The sequence below is a fragment of the Lucilia cuprina genome, chromosome 2, assembly GCF_022045245.1.
Source record: "Lucilia cuprina isolate Lc7/37 chromosome 2, ASM2204524v1, whole genome shotgun sequence".
In the NCBI taxonomy this organism is placed as follows: domain Eukaryota; kingdom Metazoa; phylum Arthropoda; class Insecta; order Diptera; family Calliphoridae; genus Lucilia; species Lucilia cuprina.
The window spans coordinates 3,814,556-3,830,034 of NC_060950.1; the positions used below are offsets into that span (position 1 = coordinate 3,814,556).

The window sequence follows — 15,479 nt, forward strand, 5'->3', positions numbered from 1 at the left end:
GATTGGTATACTTTAAGGTGGGTATAGGACAATATTATTGCGCGTTACAAATATCAGCACAAACCCAATATACCCTCTCCACTTAAGTGGAGTAAGGTATAATGATTGATTTAAGAACTAGTTCCAGAACAGCTCCTTAATAAGAGTGTATAAGGGATTTTGTATTTTCTTCGCCAACGTTTTAGCTTTGTTGCAAATATAACATATAACTGAACATATTTTGTTTGAAACATAAAGTAAACATTTTGCGGTATAAATAGCCACTACTTTGGACATTTCAAAGAAAATTGTTTACATAACATTCCATTCAAATCTTTCTAAAAAAAACAGTTTTATAATGTTGACACAAGTTAGTTACATACATATGTATGTATTTTTCTTTAAATAGGGTCATTTAAACATTAAACTTTATGTTGCAGTCAATAACAAGAGCTGCATGGAATCAAACCTTACTTTTTTAATATTTATGAAAAAATGTTTAATACTGAACATTTTGAATTGAAATTTAACTCTCTAAATGGGACTAAAGGTTCAACAATTGGGAAATCTACAATTGTGGCTCATCGTTTATCTGTGCATTTTCAAAATATTTTAACACCAACAAAAAGTCCACAAAAAGTAATGTATAAAATTCAATAATAATTACCTTACAATAAACAGAATTTTAAACATTTTAGTATTTGGAAACTATTAATCATCATTTAGCTGTATATCGTGAAATGTTAATCAACATAGGTCAGGAAAAAGATTGTCCTGAGTTACGTGAAAAAATACGTAAATTTAGATGTACAATTCTAGAAGAATGTCAAATTACAGCACAGCTTTTAATACCTTTAGATAAAACTACTAACTCTATTGAAAACCATGAGGATAAAGTTAATCATCATTATTTAGTATTATTATATCAATTATTGCAATTGTTTTTACGTGAATTAACTAAAAGTTATCGTCTTAATCAAGTTATAACCATGGATATGGAAGAATATTTTGGTAATTATTGTTAAATGTAAGTGAATTTTAAGAATTTATATTTTAAATTAAAAATTTAAAATTACAGAAAATCGTGCTGGTCCTTCTAATCTGGGAAATGTTATTAGTGAACTTTTGTTATGCAAAGAAATAACTCCCGATTTTAATTTAGAAGAATTGTCTAGCATTATTCTGGGTATTAAGGAAATTTCTTCAATGTTAAAAGACATTGAATTGATTTTACCACAAGGTGAGTGTACTTTCACATCTATTAAATATTTGGCAAAAATTAAGTTAAATACATACATTTTTTTGAAGTTAACACTTTAAGAACAGCTTTAAAATTAGTTTCGATATTGTTTGCAAATACAAACATTACTTAAGATTCGAAAATTATTAACAAATAATAATTCATGTATTTAATAGATGGGAACTTGTTTTGAATTATAGTTTTAACTAAATGCTTTTTGAAATATTTTATTTAATATTCTAGAATTTAATTCCAATGTCGATATTCATAATGCTTGGCCCGTAAAACGTAAGCGTAAATTATTTTGTTGTGGTTCTCAAAAAGATTATTAAAAAGATAAATTAATAAATGTTATATTTAATAAAATGTTTATGTTTATAAGAAATTGAACAAACGGCTTTTTATTCCAAGAGTATTTTCAGTTTTCCTCTGCAAATATTTCACCTGAATTTGCACATAAATTTATATAAGTTTTACTGCGGCCAACACCCCAACGGGAACAGCGTCCAGTAGGTTTTCCTACTTTATAAATAATGCCTCCCATGTCGAAATCATAAGTACAAACTGTGTAATAACAGTATTTAAAGGACATTTCATTGCTAATATTGAATAAAACTTGAACAAAATTCCTTAGACCTGGTTCACACAGGGAAACTTTTGTTGATAAACTTTTAATTTTATGTGTGAGAGAAAGAGATGGTTGATATTTGTTTCTCTTAAGTTTCCCAAAAAACGTTTCCTAGTGTGAACCTGGTCTTATTATCCTTATATGTAAAATATACCTACCTGTCTAAACAGTCGGCTCCTAGAGCTACGGCACAACCTACACGTGAAACCTGATCATTTATAATAGTTGTAAATTGCTTGGCAACTTCATGACTTGAAAAATAATACATTTTAAGAATTTTTTTATTTTAAAATAAATATTTATCTACTCCTCTACAAATTCCTTGGGCATTTCGGTAGGATTTTCTATATTATTCTTTTCATCGAACATTTTACGCAATGCCAAAAAAATAATTTCTAATACCGGTTTGGGTTCATTTAAGACTGTTACCTCCTTTTTAGGAATAAAAGCAAATACAGTGTTGCGAAAACATTTATTTTTTTTATTCAAACACTAACTTACCAAATTTTGTGCAACTTTTGGAAAACGTAAAGTGCTGCTACATGTAGTCTCTCCCGCATTTACCAGCTTTGAGCGAAAATGTGACAAATAACTCAATTCACTATCCCATATCAATTCACGCATTCTAACAGCCATAGGAAAAAATATTTTATTTAAACTATTTTTTGCCCAACCACCAGCTGTACGATTACGATAATAATTATGCCAATTTATAAAAGCACTCTTAACTTTTCTCGTTAAAGGTACATGAGCTAGAAATTCCTTAGATATATAGGAGGGCTAAAAATTTTGAAATGTTTTGAATTTTATATGTGTTGAACTTAAAATACCTACATTGTCTATGGAGTTTTTTGCATCACAAATTAAGTGTGTCTTGCCGGTTCCACATAATTTATTTTCAATATCAGCTTGACAATATTCCCAGGCTAGGCAGATGTTTAAGAAGATTAATAGCAGAAACACGGGTTTTAGAATGATCATAATGTTTTTTTATTTGTTTAAAAAGTTTGTCAATATGTTTGATAAAAAGTTCTCTATGATTTTGAATTAATTAAAATCTTATAGAAAACTTTAAAAGGTAGCAAAATCATATATCTTATCAGGATGCAAAGTGCATCTAAATATTTGAAATATCCACACCTCTTCTACATTTCAAATCGAATCAAAATTTTCTCCATTTGGCAACTATGGGATTCTGCATTTCAATTCAAAGATGCGTTACTAAATTATACTAGCATTTCGATCATACAGTCACCAACTTACAATTTAGGGTTACCCCTAACTACCGACCGTCTAGGTGGCTAGCTGTTTTAACATATGCTAGTCCTGCCAAGAAGTCAACCGTCACCCAACAGATTACTAAGAGGCAGCAAAAACGAAACGACGATTGTCCTCATCCTCGTTTAGAACTAGTTTATACTAGGAAACTTTTGATTTTTGTGTGTGAGAGAATGAGATAGAAATATCAACCGTTTCCTAGTTGGAACCAGGTCTTACAAGCTGTGACGACAGACCTTTCAGGTGAAACAAAATTGTCTACGTTTGACATCTTTGGTATTTTGCATTTCGATTTAAGGCTTTGTCACTAAAATAATGTAGCATTTCGGTCGGACCGTCCTGAACTAACTATTTAAAATACCGTTTATGGTTACCCCAAGTCACCGATCGCCCATGTGCTTGTCCTACAAAAAAGTCACTTGACACCCCATATATTACGAAGATACAGCAAAACGCATATGTTTGGTTTTAATTTGTCCACACTCTTTCGCTTACAAAGGAGTTACTAAAGTGACGATTGTATACACCATCCTTTACAAAGAGTTCATCCGTAACGACTGACCGTCTAGATTAATCGAAATTTTGCTCCGTTTTTTAACTTAGGTATTTTGCATTTCGATTCGAAGCATTTCGGTCGGACCGCCCCATACCTATTTACGGTTACTCGGTGGTTGTCCTACGAAGAAGTCAATTGCCACCCCTTATATTACAAAGAGCCAGCGAAAAGCTTAATTTTGTGTTTAAAGTATCCACACTCTAGCTTACAAAGGGGGCATTAAAATGATGATTGTCTTCACCTTCGTTTACAAAAAGTACATACGTGATTAAATAAAGCCAACCATGTGGTTAGACGTAAATGAAAATCTGTATTTTTCGGATGCATTGACTCTTTGTCGAACTGCTGGGAACTTACAAAAATGTAGTTACGTTCCTAATACAGGATATACACAAACGTAAAGTATTGAAATAAAATGGATTTGCAACTTTTTTGTAGGAATGCCTTTTTTTGATCGTAGCTTAACAGAATGTGGTAACGTAATAGAAACCAAAGAATATTCTTTGATAGAAACACAGAATAGGCGCGATTAAAAAGTCACACTTATAGTGGGTCTAGGTTCAGCTGTTTGTTGATAAAGCAGTTAGTAACAGATAAGTAGAGGGTTTTTCTTCAGTACAAAACAGGGTAATTTTCTGCAACTTGTAATCGTGTTTATAACAAAATGTTCTAAGAGGAAATAGGTCAATAGACTTAATGTACTTATCAAAAAATTTAATTTCTTTTGTCAGATTTTACAATGTTGGCAGAATAATGTCTCACAATAAAAATTCTAAGTTCACACCATTGTTAAATAACCGTGTATACATACCGTTACCGTTACCTAGAGTTCCATATAAAACCAAACTGTTTTATGATTTCCTACTAAAACCACATAATTTTTTTAGTAATTAAATTAAAAATTCCCAATATTTCAATCACATTTGAAATTTTATTTAAGATATTTAAACACAACTAAATTTTATGTTTAACATTATTTTTTTGTCCAAAAAAAATCAAACGCAATTTTTATTTATTTTTGAAATAATAAATTTTATTAATAAAAAAATAAACTTAATAAAAAAATGGGCAGAGTTGTTTATAAAATTTTTAGAATAACTCATATTAAATATAATTATTATTACTTTTTTTTTAAATAAATGTGTATTTAAAATCAATATAAAACATTTGATTTTCACAGAAAATCAATACAATGAACAAATATTTTTGAGCTTTCATTAAGATTAGAAAAAGATCTATTTTAAACAAAATTTAAAAAGAAAAAAATTTATAAAATGTTTTGCTTATTTTTTTTTCTTTAACTATGTTTAAGTACAATTTAAAAACAAATTTATTTGTTTAATAGTTTGAGCATAATTTAAAGTTTGATGTTTGTTTTGGAAACAAATATTTTTTAAACTTTTAACAAAACATCTTAATTTTTAACTTTCTTTTGTGTTTGTGTGTATGTGTGTGTATGTTTAAAATAACATCTTTTTAGTTAAGCTAAGGATTTTTTGTCTATTTTCTTTACATTTTTTGTTATTTTGTTTTTAAGTATTAATTATACTATAAAATACAAGTTACAAGTACAAAGATATATAATATATATCTATATATTTTTGTTTACGTTTAGTATATAATCCATATTAATATCATACAATTTTAGTTTTTTTAAAGCAATAGTCTTTTTTGTTTGTTTTGTTTTACTTATACAATAAATTTCGTTTAAAAATAGTTCAGTCAAAGTGAGACCATTTAAGTATGTCCTGGTCCACAAAGTGGTTTAACAAATTACTAAACTAAACTTATTAAAGAGAAAATTTTTCAAAATTTTTTTTGTTTTAAACAAATTAAAAAATTTTCTTAAAAATTTTGATTTAGTCTTTGTTAAGCCAATTAAGCAAACCAATTATACATGGCTCTGGGTAACTGAAAACGTATTTCAATTTTCTTTCTTTATACAAATTTTGTTTTTGTAATTATACCAAAAATAGTTTAAACTTAAATCTAAACTTAATCATGAAGAGGGCGCTTAAAACTTAAAGATTCTCTTAAAAAACTTAAAACGAAAAACACCAAACCAAATACCAAAATATTAACTTTTGTGGTGGTGGGTGGGTTGGTATGTATGTATGTATGGTGATGAGAGTGCTGGATAATATGATGATAGATTTAGTTAGGAATAACAACATTTAAAGTTGTTGTGTGTTGTAGAGTTGACTGCTGGATAATGTGGTGTTGTTGATGGATTTAATATTTTGGAGGTTTAGATTTAAATGGCGTTATTGTTGTTGAGGAATCATATGCGATTTGATGAAGAGGCTGAAAGCTGCTCTAGACGGGCACACAATTCGGTAGCTAAACGCATTTGTGTGGCAGCTGCAGCAGCACAGGAGGCGGAGGCATTGGTAATGGTAGCAGTATTAGATGTAGGTTGATTAAAATGCATAGCTGCTTCAGGATAACTGGGACAAACACCCAACCAACGAGCTTTACCACAAGTATGAGACTGTAAATAAAGAAGAAAAAACAAATTAATAAATAAAAATTCAAATTGAAATAAGTTTTAAAATTTTCCAATTTTGAGTTTAACACTTACCATGGTAAAATCACGTTTCCATTGAACACCGCATTGACCGTCACATAGTGGGCAGGGACGTTCAATACTGTAACCACCGCATTCACTGCAATCCAATGAGACATGATCATCGGTCCACGATACACCACAGGTGAAACAGGAACCAATATGTTGTCTCAATTCTTCAATGGTTAAAACATTATCCACTGAAATTTCCAAAGGGCTGCCAACTAAATCAGACAATGATGATGACATGCTGATACTGCTGCGACTAAAATGATAATAATTAAAAGAAAACAAACCGTTTATTAGTTATTTTATTTTACAATTAATTTCAAAATTTATTATTTTGTATTGAACTATTCATTTACAAAAAGGGGGAAACCTGAGAACATGATTTACTATTACTACTTAAAGAAACGTGTGACGTTAATATAAATTTACGCTTAATAAATTTATTATCAATATTACTTCTGTACTTTACGTACGTAACAATAAAAACAATCAATGAATCGAGCACAAATAAAAAAGTATTAAATTAATCTTATCTGTTTGCCAGGAAACAAGAAAAAAATACTAGGGGAGTAATATACGGGAAAACCTTAAATGATTGTTTAAAATCATTCACATATTTTAATCTAGTAAAATACGTTTAATAATTTTATTTAAATTTTGAAATTGAAATTTGTAAGAATTGTGTTTCTATTTTTTTTTATTATTAATGAGTCAATGTTAAGGGAAATAATTAATTAGAAATTAATTCGTGTTGAAGATACAAAAATGTGTCACTATTTTTTTTTTTTTCGATAAAGATTGAGTGACAAAGATGTTATTTTTGGAATTTTTAATAAATTTTTTGAAGAAAATTAATAATTTGATGAGTAGTAGTAATCGTATAGTAATAATAGCAATTGTTCCTTGTTTTTTATTAAGAGATTAGTATTTCCGCCAAATTTCATTAAAAATTTAATTTATATATATATTTGTTTTCAAATAGAATTTGTTTTCAAATATTTTATAGTTTTCAACTTACCCCAATGAGCTGCAAATATCAGTGAATTGAGGACCATGTACACTTGCCAAAGACATTGTTGTTGATGGTACTAAAAGTAAAAGATAAAAAAAAATAATTAGTAAAATATTAAAAAAAAACTTTTTTAAATATTAAAGTTGTATACAATTTAAAATGTTTCTTTTTTTCTTGTTTACACTTAATTACAAGTTTGGCCTTTATTTTGTGTCTCTTTTTATTTACGTTTAATTTTCTTAATTTTATTTTTAAAATGTCACATTCAATTTATTTTTATATTTCTTTTTTTGTTATACAATTGCGTTTTAAATTTACCAATACCTTTAAACAAGCGTATAAAATATAAAATAATTTTATTTAAAAAATATGGTTTGTATTAAACAATATACAATACATATTTAAAAATTAATAAGCTAACAGTAACGAATTTGTTAAAGTTAATTAAACAAATGTTAAAGGTTTACAATTGGTTTAATTTTTGAAACACAAAAAATATTTAAGTAAAATAAAATCTTAAAACAAATTTGACCCAAATAAGCACAACAAAGAAAAATTTTAAATGTAAAAAAGTTTAGAATTGAAAATTTAAAGAATGTTTAATATTTGTAACAACATTTAGAAATTGTTAGGCTAATTAATTAAAATTTTCAATTTACATTTAACTTTAAATTTTTTGTACAATATTACAAAAAAAAAATGATTCATTTGAAACGGCTTTTATTTGACTCACACTTTTCAAGGAAACACTTGTTTTAATTTTTATACACTTTCAATTTAAATTGAGATTTTTTTTAACTGTTTATATTTCTAAAAAAATTTCTAGACATTTCGTATTTTGCATATTAATTTTTTTATTTAAATATTTTAAAAACCATATTTAAATATGCAGAAAATCCATAAATATAAAACCAGCTTTTTAAATAATTAAACAGTTTGTCTTTGTTGTATTAATATTTCTCCTCTTTCTTATTAACAATTTATTACTTGGTCTTTTGCCAGGGTTTTAAATTTCTTATAATAACATGAATCATTAGATTTAAAGCTTTATATATTGAACTGGTTTTGTGTTAAAAATAAATAAATTTTTTATAAGGTTAATTTAACCTCCAGTTTGGTATTTCTTTTTATTTTAAATAGGAAATATATAACAAAATAATATTGAAAAAAAAAAAAGAAAGAAATGTTTGTAAAAATTTTTTAAAGGAAGTTATAAAACTAAATAATGAAAAACTCAATTGCAATTAAATGGTTGAAAAAGTAGTTTGTTTTGATTTCAATTTTATTTGTTTATAAACAAAAATATGTAAATTAAAAATGTCTATAAATAAAAAAGCCCCACTTTACTGAAATCTTTAACTTTATTAGAATTTTGCTAAAAATCCCCTTGATGTTTAAAGAAATGTGGAATTTTGAATTGTTATTATATAAAGTACTTTTTGTTTACAATTTAATATGTCTTTTTTCTAAAAAATAAACGCTTTTTATAAGTCTAATCAGGTTTTGCTAAAGATATAGGTAAAACCCCAGGTTTGACGACCGCTTTTTTTAACACAATTTTCTTTATTATTCAACATTTTCCCCTCTAAATGGGAATACTTGAATAATGTATATCAACACTGCAAGTAATAATAGTCGTCAGTCATACAAATGTTTTCATATGTGTAGAGTATGTATTTATTTATGTAGAAGTCTTTGTGTATATAAAAAAACCAGATATTATTTGTTAATTGCAGTTACATTCAATGATAAACATCATGCAACTAATTGTATGGCCGCATTGTTTATAAAAAAATAGCAGGGGGAACAACGTTGCCGCCTAAACTAGTAATTGCAACTAGTTTTATCCCTCCAAGAATCCAAAAGAATTTATATGAATTTGAGTTAAATTCAACAGCTGTTTTGTTATTGTTTAGTATAAAAAAGTAACTGTCAAATTCTATTCATAAAACAACAATAATAAATTGGCAAAAGAACTTTGATATGTTTTTGTTTTCTTCTCTTCTTTCTTTTCTACTAATACTATGTAAAGTTACCGTTGAATGCACTGAATATCATAATTGTTTACATTTTGTAACATTAAGAATCTGGCATCTCTTACAAAAGTCATAAAACTAATTTTACACAGAAAAAAAGTGTTATAAAAATAACAACTCATTGTTAAAGTAAACTAAAAAACCAATAAAAACACAAAAAATAACAAATATTGAAAATTTTATAAAAAATTGCTAGTTACATGTTTTAACAGAAAAAGGGGATTGCATTTTAAAAAATTAGAGATTTTTTTCTCCACAAATGGTTTAAAATATTGCAATGTCAATGTATATATTTTTTGTGTGTAATTTGTAAAATATAGAAAAATTTTCAAGAATTTTTAAAAAGTTAAAACGAAATAAATTAATGCATTCCTACACGTTCTACATATTATGATATAAAAACGTAAGATTTTTAAAAAAACATTGACCTAGCAAAAATGAAAATAAAATATATATATTTTAATAATTGTAATAAATAACACTTTTATATCAAAATTTATTATTAGAAATCAAAATTTTTAGTATTTAATAAAAAAACATCTCAATTTTGAAAATAATTTTAAAAATGTAAAATTTTAAATGAACATCTAAAAACTGTACTCATTTTCTTAGCAAAATTGCAATTTAGTTATTTTTATTACAAAGTAAAATGACATATAATTTATAGCTAAAAATAAACCCACCAGACAATAATGGCCTTGATAAGTGTAACTACCTATAATAATAGATTTTATTTTATACATCAAACTTACTTTTTTAGATTTTCTTTATAAAGTTGTTAAAAACCGCAAAGTATTGCTATAGTTAGTTTTTCCAAGTAAAATAAAATGTCACTTTTATTTTTAAGCACTTTTTCTGGTTCAAGTTTTAGTTTTTTTAAATTTTTTAAAAAATTTGAAATTTTCAAAATTGTTTCTTTTAATATTGTTTGCAAATATTTTCAATAAATTTGTATTATTTTGCATTAAATTTTTCTATAAACTATGAAAAATTTTATTTTGAATAATTAGTTTTAAAAGCTTTTTCTAGATTTTTGTTTTTATAACTGTATTCACAATATAAATAAACCGAACAGAGTTTTATAAAAAGACTTTTTTCAGGTTTCTTCTTAGTTTGTTTTGATTTCAATTTTATTTTAAGTTTTAGGTTTGCTGTTCCGTATTCCGTATAGTTTGATTAAAGAAATTTCCTTTTACTTTAGGAGGAGTTCTGACAGCCACGACTAAATTCAATAAACTGAAAATGTTTAAGGCAAGACATCCACTTTTATGAGCGTTTCACATTCACACAAAACAATTTGCAAGTTTGTTTTGTATATAGTGTTGGTGTGTATATTGTGGGTATGGGATTTTTGTATAGAGAGGGAAAGACTATTCGCCGTCTCCTCTCACAGTGTATTATTTAGTATTTAATAATGTTATGTTGTTATTGTTGTTATATTGCCTTTTTGTTGTTATTGTTATACTAAATACAGAAGGCAAAAAAAAATAAAAAAAAGTATCTCAAGTGTATAAGTGAGTTTTGAGATACAGTATGTAGTTATATTATACTCATTTAAATCTAAGTGTTGCCAATTATTTAGGAAGATTTTAAAATTTTTTGTATTTTTTATTTAAATTGTTGATAAAATTAAATTAACACATTTACTTAAATAATGTTAAATTTTGTAAAGAGATTTCTGAAGACTATGTTTAAAAAGGTTGACAACACTTTATCACTCTCCTACTCATACATAGTTAACACAATCATATGTATGATTGTGTGTTCACACTTGCACAGCTACCTACATACACATTCGTATGTACATATGATAAGTACATATGATACATGCAGATAAGTAAAGTAAGTCATCGTATGACAAGTCATAATAATAACAACAAATTCGCTATACCCATAAAATACAAAAAAAAAAAAACAAAAAACGAGCAATAACAATAATAACAACAATAACAACAAACCGCCAGTTGTCGCCTCAAATCAATTTATAATGCAATATACTAACAGGCAGACATCAAATAAAAGACAAAAAGGCAACCTAACAATATTTTCATGCAGTTTTCAAAAACAAAACAAATAAAAACTAAAAAAATCAAAAACAATTTACAACAACTATTCGATTAAAAGACAAAATATATTGTTAAGTGTGTGTGTGTTTGTGTGCGTTGTCGTTACCTTTTGAATGACTTGTTCGTTTAGTTTTTATAAAAAGCAACAAAAATTAAATACTACACACTTATGCACACCTTTTACCCCCCTTTAATTTTAGCGGGAAGGGAATAGTTACTTTTTTTTGCAAAAAAAGAAGAAAAATATTGTGTTGATTTTTCCGTCTGGCTGTTTTTATTACAGCTGCCAGATTGTAGGATTTTTTTATTATGACAATTGTTTGTGTCAATATCCTAGAGGGAAGAGAATTAGTTTCTCATCTGCTCTTTTGTTAGCAGGTTGTAGATTGATCTATATGAAGTTACGTGGACACCTGTCCGAAGACAGACTTTAAGGTTTAGCAAAATATTATGACATCAAATGAACCGACGCCATATTCGTCCATAATTATTATTAGAAAGCCATGCACGTGGCTCTTACGTTGCTAACGGACATAGGTGGTTAATAAATTATCTGCCCAGATGTGACCTGAAATTTTAAAGTGATTGCCCTAATCAGGTGCAAGGACACAAAGCTGTTATAATTTTTCTAGTTTGCATTTGTCATTATTGCATGGATGGTCCATGTAATTCTAATTTTGTAGAATACGTATGTTAAGTTGTTGCATGGTATCCCTAAAGACCAAAGATGGCGATGAATGTCGCTAACGTTGACCACCATGAATATGTCAAAAGGGTACCAAAAGCTTATACGACCCTTACGGAATAGAACAACCACCTCTCCTACCTCACCAACCTATTATCTCTGTAGACCTGCTGAATGCAGTTAATATGAACATGTAGAGTTCTATGTGTCTAGCTAATTCTCAGGCAGGGTACACTTTAAGGGCCTTATGCAAAAACGATTATTAAAGTTAACAATGGTTTACTACACACTTCTTCCATATAAAAAGAAGTTTTAACAACCATTGTTAACTTAATAATCGTTTTTGCATAAGGCGGTAAGGTTTCACCTCGACAAAGAGTTGGTATTTTCGATTCTGTGTGGAGTTGAAAGACTCACCCCGTATTCATAAAAATATTAATCGCATATTTAATCTTTATTAAGGACATTTTCCATATAAAATTCCTAAGCATTTATGGTTATGGGGATTAGTTTACGCTGTTTTTTTTTTATTAAAACATATCAGAGAACAATGCCTCGGCCTTGCTGCTGTATCTTTGTCTGAATGAGCTATCTGGGATATGCCTAAGAATATCCTAAACTGTGGAAATCAAATCGGCTGGTTTAAGGAATAATCAAATGGACTCCTACGACGACTAGGGTAACACAACGGTACTGCAACTAGGTGGGCCCATGTGATCCACTCATGATTGTTTGAATGGCTGCCCTTCTTTCCTAAACCTATCTGGCAACTTCAAAACTTTAACAGTATTTGTTTGTACCAACAATAATCAAACACCAAATTGCGGGGGAAATATTATTTAAAACCGTTCAGCTTATCAAAAAAATTTCGTTTGTATTTGCAAATATTCAAAATGTTAAAATTTATGATATTTTAAATATTATACGAGATTAATATTTTATATAATCCACTTCACAAAAAATTCCCATTTCCCAATCACTCTTAATGTGAATGTTATTAACATAGATGAAAAGAGTAAAGAATCAATTTTATTTATTTAAGTTTTAGTAAAATATTCTTTTGAAAAAATTAACTCACTGACATTTACATTTTAAAATTATTTAATTAAATAATTTTATACTTTAAATACTAGTTTTTTCTACTCAGAAATTTAAATAAAACTGGTTTATTGTTTTTCGCAAACAATTACATTTGTAATTAAGTAAAAAAAATTCCAAAGTGTATTTTGTATGCAATTGTTATTGCTTTTATCATTAATGTTTGTAGCGATAAGAAGAATTAACAACTTTAAACTGGAAATCTGATGAAAATGCAACGATAATTTAGAAATATGCATATAGTTTCCAGTTAATATGGTCAAGTGCATAGTGCAGTTTTTAGTGGAAAATATTTTTCTTATTTTTATTGAATAGGAGTTAAATGGAAATATAATAAAAAGTGTAAAGTCCTATTTGATTTGTTTTTATTAAATTGTAACTGATTTCTAAAAAAGAAAACTTACTCTAAATTTCCGTTAGTCTGTTCATATCAAAATTTGTCAGATTGGAGGAATTTTTTCTTGTGTCCATGTCCTAGAAGGAATACTACTAGATACTACTACTAATAGTGTCGATAACCTAGGTCACTATCGAGTCTATCGTGCGCTCCTTTTGATGAGAAAAGGGCTGAATTATTGTTTTTCCATGTTCAGAAACTCAGTATTCTGGGCGTAAATACTTAGACAGTCAGTCTTAGTAGGATATTTCCGGAACAACATCACTTCTAAGATATTTGGAACTAATTTCAATGAACGCCTGACAATGGCTTCATAGTTTCACTGTCCTCTCCAAATGTTCTACATTTGTCTGAAACCGCATGTCTAATTTTGTATAGATGTACTTGTCTGTCCACTCAGAATACGTATGTGGAGGTAATGGAGGTAGTTAACCTCGAGCTCCCTTCCCTTTAAAGCAATTACATGCTTATTTTTTTTTTTTAAATTTCATCACATTTTTAATTGAGCTCCTCTTTTTAATCCAACTTTGTAAACATTGCACAGCTGTTCCATACAAAATCAACTATTGTGAATGAATTGTTCACAACAAGTTCACGATAGCAATTTTCCCTTCGAAGAAAATGAAAATTTCAAGGGAACAAAATTTTCACTTCTATTGCGATAGGGGTGATAGTTTTTGCATTTCGTTTTTAAAATACTGTTAAAATCATTGAGCTGTTGTTTTTGTAAAAGGTTGGCTGTAACTGGATGTTCTTCCCTGGAGAAAAAACTTACGGCTGTATCAGCTGTTGCTGAGTTGACAATATTTGGCCGATTGAGAATCGAGTCGTTCCGAAACGAAGATCCAATTGTCGTTGGACAATTGGATCTTCGTTTGATTTATAAACTTCTTTTACTTTAGCAATTCCATCAGCAATGTTTTCTTTATAAAACTTTTGAAATTCTATATTATTAAGGGATTTCTTTAGAACTTTTTTGCAGAGTAATTTCTATTTGTACTTTACTGTTTTTATAAAAGATTTGTGGTTTAATCCCAAATCGAATATTCGATCAAATTCTTTTTGTTTGCGTACTTCATTTTGACGATATTTACGTAAGAAAAGTAAGTAAACAAATTATCTTTTATTTTTTTAAAAAAAAGGACAAAAAAGTGGATCATTGTAAAAAAATAACTTGTTTTTGACAATAAAACAAAAGTTAAAAATAAAAAATATTTACAAAACAACAAAATTGAAACTGATAACAAAAACACTGCTGACAAATCATTATGATGAAATTGTTTAAATTCTTTACACAGAATCTCTCTCACTTACAGACACGATCTCTCTCTCTCTGTCTCTGTCTATCCAGAACATCTGTTTAAATTAAATTAAAAATGGAAATTTTTCAAAAAAATTATATATTTTACTTTCATATTTATTATAATTAAATAATAAATTAATAAAATAGAAAAAATATATATAATTCGCATGATTTGCATTATTTTTGTTTTATTCAAAAAATTTTGAAATAATATCTTATCATTAAAAAAAAGAAAGAAATATCATTAGACATACTTATATTATTTTTGATTTATATAAGAAAATAACGTTAAAATAAGTACTTAGGCGTGTGTACTAGATAGTAAAATAGATCAAATGTTATTATTTTTTTGTTTTGTTAAATTATTTTTAAATTCATTAAGTATTTTTGTGTTTTAGTATGATTTTGTTATTTTGGCAGCCACTTCGTTTTTAATGTATCAAATCTTAAAGAACACGCCCCTTTTTGATTGTTATGGTGTGATTGTTTGTTTTTTTTTCGAAATTGTTGCCGGTAAAATAATTTAATTAAATTGCGAAGGGCATGACATTAATTCTTAATTTGTTGTACTAGGTTATTAGTACAGTTTTATTGTTATTTTAAACTGAAGTGTAAAAAAAAACAAC

At 27.4% G+C, this 15,479-nt stretch overlaps 3 protein-coding genes across 6 annotated transcripts in view; 1 reads left to right on the forward strand and 2 right to left on the reverse strand.

Moving 5' to 3' along the window:
- Positions 1–433: 433 nt before the first annotated feature.
- Positions 434–1,604, forward strand: LOC111680558. 2 transcript variants are annotated; one of them, XM_046956440.1, is made up of 4 exons: positions 434–618; positions 678–990; positions 1,058–1,219; positions 1,463–1,604. In XM_046956440.1, the coding sequence occupies exons 1-4, from the start codon at positions 475–477 to the stop codon at positions 1,549–1,551; spliced, it is 708 nt and encodes a 235-aa protein (XP_046812396.1). In that variant the 5' UTR covers positions 434–474; the 3' UTR covers positions 1,552–1,604. The 2 variants fall into 2 exon arrangements, with proteins under 2 accessions (XP_046812396.1, XP_046812398.1); XM_046956442.1 differs by having other exon boundaries at positions 505–618; positions 706–990.
- LOC111680557 (antigen 5 like allergen Cul n 1-like) lies at positions 1,431–5,580 on the reverse strand. Its single transcript, XM_046946856.1, has 7 exons — positions 5,570–5,580; positions 4,493–4,527; positions 2,682–2,773; positions 2,349–2,627; positions 2,155–2,279; positions 2,006–2,098; positions 1,431–1,818 (listed from the first exon to the last, which is right to left on the reverse strand). Exons 1-7 carry the CDS (start codon positions 5,578–5,580, stop codon positions 1,638–1,640), a joined length of 816 nt encoding a protein of 271 aa, XP_046802812.1. The 3' UTR covers positions 1,431–1,637.
- Positions 5,206–15,479, reverse strand: part of LOC111680544 (protein pinocchio) — a 106,457-nt gene continuing 96,183 nt past the window's right edge. For 2 of the 3 annotated variants that reach the window (XM_046952026.1, XM_046952029.1), the window contains 3 exons: positions 7,275–7,344; positions 6,263–6,512; positions 5,206–6,172 (listed from right to left, as the gene is read on the reverse strand). In XM_046952026.1, coding sequence (XP_046807982.1) covers positions 5,963–6,172; positions 6,263–6,512; positions 7,275–7,344 — 530 coding nt within the window. In that variant the 3' untranslated portion in view covers positions 5,206–5,962. Of the gene's footprint in view, positions 6,173–6,262; positions 6,513–7,274; positions 7,345–10,056; positions 10,245–15,479 lie in introns of those variants that run through there. The other variant, XM_046952030.1, reaches the window with a different exon arrangement.